Source organism: Mycteria americana, chromosome Z (genome assembly GCF_035582795.1).
Source record: "Mycteria americana isolate JAX WOST 10 ecotype Jacksonville Zoo and Gardens chromosome Z, USCA_MyAme_1.0, whole genome shotgun sequence".
NCBI classification, from domain to species: domain Eukaryota; kingdom Metazoa; phylum Chordata; class Aves; order Ciconiiformes; family Ciconiidae; genus Mycteria; species Mycteria americana.
The window spans coordinates 19728584-19740626 of NC_134396.1; the positions used below are offsets into that span (position 1 = coordinate 19728584).

The window sequence follows — 12043 nt, forward strand, 5'->3', positions numbered from 1 at the left end:
CAAAAAAACTTTTCTGAAAGTGTCTTACTTTTCATATAGTTCACTGGCCTGGTTCTTCCTTTATTCATACTTACAACAACATAAATATTTGCATTGATTCACTCCTGGATTAAGACAAATTCACTGTTTTAAAATGGCAAAAATATTCCAGATGTCACAAGTGAGAAGAAAACAAAATTTTTCCAGAGGATCAGCAGCAATAGTGAAAGTGCTTATTTTGTTATTCTCTTTGCTGCTTACCCATATGGGCTTTTCATCTCCCTGCAGTAGCTGTTGCCTTCTCCTCAGCAAATATGGGGTGTAGTTGGTAATCTTTACTTTAGATTGAATCTACCTAAAAAGGTTTCCCAAGAAACAGGTAATGCCACAAGTTTTTGCCATCTAAGCACAGCCACAGAAGGTCAGCATTCTCAGTACTGATGCGGTCTGTAGAGTTTCCCGATTAATGCTGCATGCATTGATACATGTAATATTAACATTCTCTGCACCAATACTGCTAAGTAATTAACTTGCATGTCTGTACTGTTACAAAAGCTCACAATGCCATGGCCAAATTTAGCATGTATTTTTAAATAATATGACTACTTGCATTTTAAATATCTAATTATCAGTATGGTCTTTTACCTTCCTGGACATGTCACTGAAAGTGTTTTAAGAGGTAGCTTTGCAGTTTGAAGTTAAGTGGTTTTGAATAGCAATGTATGCAAGCAAACAAAAGTGAAATTTAAAACTTTCATACAGAGGTTTCTAAATCTCTGCCACTCCAAAGTATCTTTTGAGTTTGATTTCTGACATCTGAGCACTCTACTAAACGCTGAGAATCTGAAGCCTTTGCATCATCAGTCAGGAGAGTTGACATTTGTACGAAGAAGGAAATAAATAGTAAATGGCTTTTTCCAGTTACATCAACACCTGGGTTCTTGTATCAGGAAGCCGAAGTCCTACCAGACCTCCACATACTAGAACGGTAGAAGCAAGGAGAATAGGGATTGCTTTGGTGATACCAACAAGGGAACCGAATATTAAGTTTCCAAGTACAGCTGCTGCTTTGCATAGTGCATTCAAAAAGCCAAAGCCTGTTGCCCTAGAAGAGAAAACAGAAGAAAGTTAAAAATGGGTGAAGGAGTAAAGCCTTTGAGACAAATCCTCAGTGGGAATAAATCAGTATAGCCCCGGTATCTTAAAAATAATGTATGACAACGAGGATTCTGTGCTTGTCTTTATAATACAAAATCAAAGCTCAGCTGCTACAGCATTTTATTGAGGCAAATTCATTCTGCTGCCTCAGGGACCAAAATGAATGGCTGAATAGGTAACTTTACACCTCTACAGTAGAACAAAGGACTTGCAAATGGAAATTCAGTAACACTTAAAATGCTGGATTGGTGAGAAATCTTTTGAGAGCTACTTGGTGATTTAGGAAAGAAGTCACCAGAATAAAAGGATTATCATCTTGGGATACTGAATAGAAATGGATTTCTTACAGGTGGTATACATGTTCAACCAATGCTTTTTCAAAAGGCTAATGAGACCTCCAATAATAATGAATGTTTGCCTCTTAGAGCTAAAGATAATAGGGAATAAAAACCCCCTGCTTGGTGCAGAAAAGATAACTGAGAAACTTAGGAAAAGAGGGAGAGGAAATAGAGTGCCAACATAAAATATGACCCGGGCAACTCAGAAGGGCTTTTGCATTGCAGTGGTGTGATTTTAGTAGTCTGGATTAAGTATTTTAGATGTTTGGTAACCCATGAATAGATGTATTGTGCAAACTTCCATCATTTTAATAAATTGTGTTTTGACACGACTGTATGATTCATAGTTGCAGGAATAACCTTGTCCTACCAAAAGTTTCCTAACAAAAATATCTGACTGTAGTAGAATCCCTAACATGTCTCAAATCTCTTACAAGCGAAAGAGAGAAGGACTATGGGGAGCTCACACTGTGCTTACTGGGATAAAATAATAAGAATCAGGAGGATAGAAACTTCTTTTCAGAACAAAATGTTCCTTTTTTGTTAATATGAAATAGTGCCACTAGAAGGAAAAAGCCCTCAGTCTAAACAGCAGCAATTAACAAAAATGCTAATGGTCTGAGTGACTAAAAGGAACCCTAGTTATTGTACTGAGGTGCATGTGAAGGAAAGGAAGAAGTCTTGTGCTCAGATGTAGCCTGAATTCCTAGGAAGTAGGTTTGAGAAACTTGTACTGGAGCTCATGAAAAGCAGCCCAGAGAATCAACTTGAAGTAAGCAGGCTTGATCCCAACTGAGAGCAAGGATATAAACTCTCAATGTTCTTCACAGAACTACTTTTTTATTTTGGTAACAGCATACCATGGTATCAAGGGAGAAGAGATCCTCTCCCTCAATCAACCAATGGACATGGCCACAGCCCAGAGTGTCACTAGTTCATCTCTTCTGCTCTTCTGCAAATCTGGCCCCTGGATCTCAACAGTGTTGATCAGTCAGGCCCTTTGGTGTCCTACATTCAATTCTTATACTGGGGGAGAAGTAAAAGCTTCTGTCTAGTATAGTTGACCAGGATATAGTGGGTTTCAGCACTGTCCATGCCCTGACTATCTGACATGCTGTGCTTCAGAATTATGCCAGTCCTGGTAAGTTTGAGGACCTGCACCAAAAGAATGATGAAGGTAGGTCTAGATCCTTCTGGGACATTTCTAAATTGCTCTAGGTTGCTCTAAGAAGCAGAACTCTAGTTAGTATTAGTGACCCACAGAGTCAACTCCAGAATCTGAACAAGATTCAGAAATGTGCTAATCTGAAGTAAAAGTACTTTGACTGTCAAATTCTTAAATCAGTTAAAAGGATGTTTGCAGAACAGAATTAAGACATGGAAAAGACTCATTCATATATCCTCAAAAAGGTTTTTTCAATTAATGTTAGATATTCATTTGTCCATGGTTGCAGACCAAAGTCAAACTTCTTTGCCTAAAACATTATGGAAGTAAAATCAGAAGACTTGATACTTACTGTTCCAGTGTCAGCTCTGTGTATTATATGCCTTTTCTGACCCCAGGACAAGACACAAATCAGTCTCTTTTGCTGGGTGATTATAATAATAATACTAAATTTATTATTAGTTTGGCTATATGTCCCTTGCAATTGACAGCAGTGTTTTGATCTCTTTAAAACACCTGAGATTGAGCAAAGTAATTATTATTTTGCCTGAAGTAACCATAATTCCTCTTTGTGCAAAACGTGGCACCCATCCAGATATTGCATGACAATAAGTATCAGCGATATCTAAGGGCGGAGAGACAGGTAATCATTCTGATGGCAGAGCAGAAACTAACCAGAAACACTGTGAAAAAACAAGCAGAAGAGACTCACACATGCCTCCTGAATGTTCAAAGCTCTTATGTGTTTTTTTTTCTAAATTTGATTAAACCTTCAGAACTTTCGCATACTACTTAATGCCAAAAAAAGCTAAACATGCATATCCTGGAGATAACTATCTCCAGAGTGACATGCTCTGCTGTCCAACAATGCAGACCAGTGAGGGCTACCTGAGAGCACAATGATGAGAGCAGATAAGGAAAATTTGGAAGTGTTGCTTGTGAAGCTTTCTGACAGAGAAACATTTGCAGAAGCTCCTTGAAAATGCCTTCCTCAGAGGAGAAATCAGAAAGTTAAAACTTGCCCATTTTAAGGGAGACTTTTGGAGGAATCAGTCCAAAGGAGGAGTGGGAGATGCACTGAAGGAAGCAGTGAAGAGCCACCCTACTGGAGTAATCTTTGAAAGCCTATGAGAAGAAGATCAAATCTCTACCACAGAAACATCTGTACTACAAGGGCAGATAGTGTGGAGCATCAGAATAATATCTGGAGCAAGCTGACCAGAATAGGGAGAAGCTCCTGAGAGGGAAGGAGCTCCAGACTGATGCATCTTCTAAGGTGAACAGGAGTGCAGATAGAAAGGAGGAGCATGAAGAGGAAAGAGTATGGTAAAATAGACTTTATTGTGAACAGGTAGGAAGAGGTTAAAGACAACACAGCCAGCCTGGAAAACAGAGTTTATGTGATAGGATAATAACAGGCTGCAGCTATTTTGAACAAGTCAGGGGAAGACGGAGAGGAAAAGAGTCAGAACTATTCTAATTTTGGCCTCGTTTATGCACAGAAAATATTTCTAAAGTTATGGTGGTGACTGGTTGTGATCATTGTCTGCACATGTAAATACAATTTCTTTGGCTGCCAGTACTGATGTAAAACCAAACTTGCCCCCAAATAACAGTAATAGGAAAAAAGCAGTGCTCACATAGGGAAAACAGACAGTTAGTCATCAACAGCCTCAGTATATTCAGAGAGATACCAGAACTCCCCAAAGAATACATAGATCTAACTAAAGCAAATTTTGATAGATATAGGCAGGAAATCTTTGGAAAGGCAATAGCACAAAACATATGGGGATGCTTTACTTAAATTCATTGTTGTTTTATACTGCTTTATAAAGATTAGGTGTTTCACAGATGCTATTTACTTATATTAACTAGTTATAACAGGGGTCTGAACATAATTTTCTGAGCAATTTGGACCATTTATTTTCATGTGCTGGGCTCTACAGATAGCACCTTCAGGGCTGCCACTGTGATCTAGATCTGTTATAGATTATATACCCAAGATTGCCTTATTAAGGTTTAAAGTAATTTTATAATACAATATCTCTCATAGCTGAGCAAAATTAAGGTAATTTGTTGGCACTGAAAAACCAGTTCTGCTTTGTAAAATGGACTTATTCAATTTTTCCAATTGTAGGGGGTAGATATTAGACTAATCCCATTAATGTTATCAAATTATAAACAAAAAAGAGTAAGACAAAGTAAGCCCATTTTTATAGCCTTTGGCTGTCCTGATGATACAAAATTAACAACTCAGCAGAAGTTCAATCTTTTGATCTTTAACAGTTTTCAGGCATGTCCTTTTGCCTAAAATATGCACATCATTGGCAGGAACAGTAAGATTTTTACAAGCTTAAGTAAAGCGTTGTTGCGACCTGTACCTGAAAAGCATTGTCACTGTTCAACCTTCTGCCTTCATATCCTTCAATTTTAATACTACGTTTGAATGTGATTTTGTTGTGTACTAATAGTCAGAATAAAGTCATTGAGCAAATTGTTGAGCTCTAGAGACCACAAATTCAGACTTGTTGTTTTTAAACATATTTCTTAGAGCAGAGTTTGTCATTCAAATTAGCTAAAATCTGTATTAATTCATGCCTTTATAATTAATTCTATTGAATCCAGGGGAGTAAAAAGAGCAGGCAATAAATATGCTGCAATTCACATACGCATACAAGCATAGATTTCTCTTGCAGCACTAGTACAGTCTTTGCTACAGTGTTTCAGGAAAGTGCTAGAGAGTATGGAAAGTCTGCAAATGATCAAAGATATGTGATGTGTCATCTCAGCATCATGAATGAATTAAGTGAAAAATTCCAAAGGCATAAGGCCATTACTATATACACCAATTTCCGTTATGTTGATCAGTTACTGGGCAAAGCACTGGCACAAAAATATCTTTTTGACTCCATAAGCAATCCTTATTACTGGTCAAGGGAGTTCAGTAGAGAACTAGCTAGAGAATGTCCAGCTAGAGAATGTCAAAAATCTTTCAGGCACATCAGTAAGATAATGCTGGTGAATCAATTTGGGATTGCCTTAAAAAAAAAGTTACAGATTTTAGTACTGGTACAAGAAAAATGTGAAAGTCCTAAAAGTGTCAGTTCTGAGAGAAAGCTGGATGTTAGAGAAAAGGAATTTTCCCCAATGTATTTTACTTCTGTTGCCAGGAAAGCTGTGACAAAGAAAAACGTTTAGCTTCCTTTCACCCAAGCCCCACATATAAATGGCAAGAGTCCAAACAGTTAAAAATAGAGGGATTATCCAAAAGTTTAGATTAAAAGAGCTTGTTTTCTGGTTGCCACATATACCCCTTCTTAGATCAGGGAAGGAGTTTATATTCCTACATAAAACATTTCGGGCCTGCTTTTCCATTGCTGATAGTCAGAGCACCTAAAAACTTCATTGTCCTGCAGTGGAGTGCTACTAAATGCGTAACACAGATATTTGATAACCTTCTTGCCAGAGCTAGTGCTGAGCCTGTCCAGCACTTTACAAAAAACTCTGAATATCACTTTTGTGGGTGTTGATAATAGGCAAAGGCCATGAAAACAGAGTTTTTGAATGTCCTATGGACAATTTTCTAATGTCCAGACCTTCTAGGATCTTTTAAAAATGAGTACAAAGATGCATATTATAGCCTGGCCAATTACAGCACTTGGTGTGCAAGTAAAACTGTGGAACTTGCCTTCCTGCCTTGGACTACTGCCTAAGGCATTGCATAAGTTCAGCATGTCATTCCTTAAAAACATTAACATGAAATTTCGGCAAAATGCTGTTGAACCACATCCACAGGATGGCAGTAGAAAATAGCTGTCAGGAAGTCTACTGTAAGTTGATGACTGCTGTTATGACTCAAAAGAATAGAAAATTTGTCTTCTGACAACAACAACAATAAAAAGTTGGACTTAAGATACCCTGTGAATAATATTTATTACTCTAGGATAGATTCTTAGGGCTCGAGAAGAAGAGAAAAAGATAAATATAATGAACTGAAGATAGGTGACTTTCTTCTTAATTATGACCAAACCCTTATGAACTTATTTCTGAGGTATTAAAAAAAGGCAAAACAGGATGACTTCATTTTATAGCACACCTTGAATTCTAAATATTCCTGGCCAAGATTCAAACCCAGATGTCTGGCAGCTGTAGTAAAACTGATGAATTGTTGGTTATCTGATGCAATCTGACCTTGATTTATTCTGCGGGACATGACTTATTTCTATTCCACTTTCTGTTTAGGTTTGGCTTATTTGTTGTGTCCACTCCTTATGTTGTGTCTTGGCTTATAAAGTTGCTGCATCCCAAGTTAGTTCACAAGAAGATATTTATCATTTATGTGAAGGTAATGATTGCATTTTAAAGTCATAAAAATCTCCTAAATGTTATTTCTTCAGAGAACTTTAACTCTCTTCCATTCATATTTATATTACAGGCAGAGCTAGGAAACTGTGCAATGTTATTGCAAGCCCCTTGGGCACACACATTACAACACAAGCCATAATTACCTCATCGCACAATATTTTTTTTCCACATCACTGCCAATGTACAGAACAAAGAGAGCTTGAGGGGTAAAACATAAATGTAGTGAAGAAAACTTGGTTTCCCTCATCTGCTGTAGAATTTGGAAGGTGTACTGTGAATAAGGCTGGGGACTGCAAGATGAGAAAGCAATCTCGTGGTTAAGGTAGTTGAGTGCTGTCAGGAGAAAGGGCACAATCTATGCCCCTCTTGCAGAGCTCGTATAAGATGCAAGCAAGTCACTTCAAGCTAACTAAACAGTCATTAAGTATGCATTTCCATTTTCTGGATGCTCGGCTTAGCACCTTCAGGATTGTTTTGCTGAAGTGCTGAGCACTTGCAGCTGCAGTGGAAGTGGTAAGCCCATTCCTTCAGCCCATTCCTTCTTCTAAAAGGCTCAATGACTGGAATGGTTGGTACTGCACATGTCAAATTGGGCACCTAAAGGCAGTTTTAACAATACCTTTTTCCTCTCTGCCTCAATTTCTACATCACCTCTTTTCAAAGCAGTGTTTGGAAAATATGGACAGTTTATGAAAGAGTAGGAAAGCACTCTAGGAGCACCCAAAAATGTTCACAGGACTTTTAATATCTCTCCTTCAGAGCAGAACTTCCGTGGCTATGGAATAGTTTGATTTGGCCCTCAAGAGGGTCACAACCAACCAAAGACTTTTCAGAACCTGCTGACTGCTGAGCATTCCAGAATAGCACAGGCCATTAAGAAGAAGATAAGGCAAAAGACAAGAGATAAGATGAGACAAAAGATGAGTTAATACAAGTTCTTCGCATTGTGGAGCTGGATTAATTAACTGGCTTATTGGAAATCAGCCAGTTAATAGCTAGTAATCATGAGTGTCCTTTAAAATTTGTGTATTGAAAAGTAAAATAAAAATAAATAATATTATCAAATGATTATTTGTTACCACTATGTCTGTCATCTGGAAGACAGAAAACTACCTATGACTAGCAGTAGTAACGTATCTTCACCTTTTAAGGCAACTTCGTCATCTGCCTGAGAACCATTTGAAATCTATCCAGTCTCTAACATCTCTTATTTTGGCAGTTGTGCAAATCAACTGAGATTTTATAAAGAATATGCAGGCAAAAGCTATGCTACAATGGCATAAAATTCAAAAGTAGTCATCAAGAATTTAGGACAAACTACTTAATTACCTCAAATCTAGGCATTATTAAATTAAAATGTAAATAGGTAGATGAGTGTGAATGCATACGGAGTCCAAATCTGTTAAGATTTTAAAGCAACCTTAACTTTGTGCTGCGGGCAGCTGACAAAGAGGAAACTGAAATGTGTGCCGTGTATCATATACACTACACATTTCCAAATTGCTCACCACACCCCTACCTGGCAAAAAGCTAGTATGATCCCTGAATAACCTGGGATATGATTTATGAAACACCTTTTGTACAACCCTGCATGACACTGACAAAACCCCAGCAGTTTGGCAACTGGCTGGTCTCCAAGAGGAGTTGTGCAGGAGGAAAAGGAGGGGCCGCCCAGCTTGGTCTTTCGTGCATGGTAGCATGAACTGATCTCCTTCCACACACTTTTCTTTCAGCCCAACCTCCAGCTGCACTTTGCTGCTGGTTTGTGGTCATTTCACTGGTTGGGAGTAGGAAAAAAGTACATATTGGAATAGTAAAATAGTGACAGAGTAAGCTGTTGTGCCTAGATTGCCTTTTGAGGGGAAACTGGAAGCCAGTTCCAGGACCAGACTCACTCTGGATGCAGCTTTAAAGTGAAAGAGGACATCATCTTAAGCATGAACTACCTTGTATGCAAAAACAGATCAAGCAGCTTTGTGAACCATATATGCCTGGAAAGGCAGTTCAGCCCTACAGCTGCTTGCAGAACCTGGATACTCCTGGCAAACTGTGGCAAGTCATGCCAGGCTACGGAGATCAGAGAAGCCTTAGAAGGAAAGATAGGACCGTCAGAGGTGAGCAATGGTGTCTGTTAAACTATAGCTGGTCTAGATAAAAAAATGTCAGGGAAAAAAGTGTGGGGAACAAGTTATTTGAGTACCTGCAGGTATCAATTTTCAAATAGTTCTATGAAACATGAAGAAGCTTTGCCCCAGTCTAAAAAAAACCATGTCTAGGAAGCAACTTATAGAATTGCTTGTTTTCCTTATAACCCAGCTGGCAATAACTGCCAGTGATGGTTCCATTGCTTTTGGAAGTTTGGGGAAAAAAATCTCATCTACAGTATATATCAGCAATGTCTTTCCTGGCACAGGTAGATTCGGCCTATCAGCCTTTTTGTATTGATAATATAAAGTGATAAGTTTTCTATCTGAGTTGTTGCAAAAAACCCCCAACAACCCAGTTACAGGTAAATTTCTGAAGTGGAATTCCAGATAGCTATTATTGCACACATAAGCTCTTTAAAAAAGAAAAATGGAGAAGAATTTGCTACAATCCCAAAGCTAGAAGAAACTATTATAAACATCTATTAGCTACAAATACAGATGCTCTAGAATAGATATCAGTTACATTCCTTTTATCATTCCTAGCAATGATGATTATTTTTGCTTCTGTTAACATCAATGGCTTTTCCAATTATTTTTCTTTACTTCATTTTAAGAAAATATTTGTGGCTGCTACATTCAGGAATACCAAAAGACAGTTATTTCTAAAGGATATTTATTAGAATTATATCATAGAGTTTGGATGATGGAATAATTCTTGCCAGAAGAGCAATTTCCTGAGGTGTAATAAAACCACTAGTGCTTAATATTAAAGCTTGGTTCTTTGGATTCATAAGTAGCCTAGTATGGTTATTAGATACAACCACAACAATGGACATCAATTTCTTGTGTGAAGAAGCATATATTTTTAAAAATGCCAGTGAAAAGAAAACTGAGAAGCCAGTCTACAGTATTCCTCTCCTGATGGACAATACTAAAGCCAGTTGCACCTCTGCTCAAAAACTTAGACTTGTGAGCCAGACATCACACATTTATGAACTGGAAATATTTTTCACCATATTTGAAACTTTTAGTGAATGACATAATGAATAGTACTGTGACAGGAGAAAGGACACACTGTCCTTTGTCAGGAATCTGGCCAATTTTACATAAAATTTGTTTAGGGAGGGGATGGGGGAGAAATATCCCAGTCTATTCAAGAAAATGCAGCTTTTACATTTTTACACTCAACATACAACAGTGTATGACTCGACTGTTCTTCCTCCAGTCCGTTAAGTGACATAAGATCAACATTAAAAAGTACCCTGTATCTGAAAAAAACCCCATGCCATCTAGCCGCAATGCTCACAGGACATGAAAATTGTCCTGAGCTTTCCTGCAAGAGCCATGAAGAGTCAGGAGCAGTGCCCGAGACATTTTTGTATCCCCTTAATGATGAGTATGTACACTCCTAGCAACCCTGCATACAAATTTGTAGCAGACTGATTAACAGCTTAGCATGGTTCAAGCCCACAATCTCTTCCAGAAGGTGCTGTTCAGCTCCAGACAGTGATTTTTGTTATCATTCTCACCATTTCACAGCCAACAGATAAACGCACCTATGTTGCTATTTTGGACCAACTACTGTCTTCATAGACAGTGGCACTAGGGGAAACCCAGAAATATTCTATTACTGTTTTCAGAAATACTACTCATTAGCTGTGTTTTAAATGAGAGTAGCAGTTAGACCTTCTTTTTTCATATGAAACTACCCTTGTGGTATTTTCCTGATTAGGTGATACTTGATGCAAGATACATAACAAATAGCTCAAAAAATCTCTTTTACCCTTGCTATTCATAAGACAAATTATTTGTTCAGCCCACTGGAAATGCCACTACTGCTGTAAAGCTCATATGTAAACATTTCTATTTACCTTTTCTGCTGGTACATAGACATAGTGTCAGTGAGGTTAGGCGAGGTGTATCTGCACATACCTTCTGTCTGTAGGATACAGCTCCACAGTAATGACATCTAGAGAGTTCCATGCTGAGATGGTGAGGCCATTGTAGAGGCACAGCATACCTATCATCATGGATCCACTGGTCCCAGACCATAAGAAAAAACAGCTGATGCCAGAGAGAACCATGGAACCACCTAGGTACGAGACAGGCAAAACAAACACAAAGTGGAGCTATATTTAAAGAATGATCTTTGTTGGTTTTGTCTAATGTTTCTATTCACACAGTGTAGCTAAATAACTGACCCATATGTTTCAGTTAAAAACTAAAGAGACCTGGTCTGCTGGTAAGACCAGTCAGGCAGACAAATGTTGTAAGGGGCTCATAGGAAAAAAACCCCAACAATTCCTCAAATACTAGGGTACATCATAAAGCATTAAGCTGGAACCCTCTCTGAACTCCCAAGCAAGTTGCCTGGGGAAAACTACCCCCATTCTTCCTTGTTCATCATATTCTGCAATTACATGAAACTCGTTCATATATTGTAGTGATAAAAACACTGAGCGAGAATTGCATTAATATAGAGATACTCTCCTAGAAAATCAACACAATGAACTACCACATAGTTATTTAAGTAAATTGAAAACAGATTTGTCATTGCACATAATCCTCAGGAGGTATCTTTCAACTGTGTTACTTTGCAAAATGGATAACGGGCAAAGGACTGCTGACTCTTCCGAGGAGCTGCTCCACTAGCTGGGGGGCACCTGTGCACATCCTGCTTTCCTTTCAGCTGGAGCAAGGACAAGCCAATGGTCAGCACTCTCCAAAATCTCATCCCAAATGCCTCAATAAGGGTCTTGTAATATCAGTGTGGAAGAGCAACGACTGATAACGTGGCCTAGCAGAACTGGTTACAGAAGCCTTTGTTCCTAGAGTTTCTAAATTGGGGGCTTCTTAAAACGGCACTTATGATGCCACATAGAGGAAATGTC

General features: G+C 38.3%; 1 protein-coding gene across 2 annotated transcripts in view; it reads right to left on the minus strand.

Annotated features, from left to right (window-relative positions):
• Nucleotides 1-641: 641 nt before the first annotated feature.
• The window catches only part of SV2C (synaptic vesicle glycoprotein 2C), an 82595-nt gene continuing 71193 nt past the window's right edge, over nucleotides 642-12043 (minus strand). For both annotated transcript variants that reach the window (XM_075526855.1, XM_075526854.1), the window contains exons 11-12: nucleotides 11085-11244; nucleotides 642-1084 (exon numbers count right to left, since the gene is read on the minus strand). In XM_075526855.1, the coding sequence (XP_075382970.1) occupies nucleotides 901-1084; nucleotides 11085-11244 (344 nt within the window). In that variant the 3' untranslated portion in view covers nucleotides 642-900. The remainder of the gene's footprint in view (nucleotides 1085-11084; nucleotides 11245-12043) is intronic.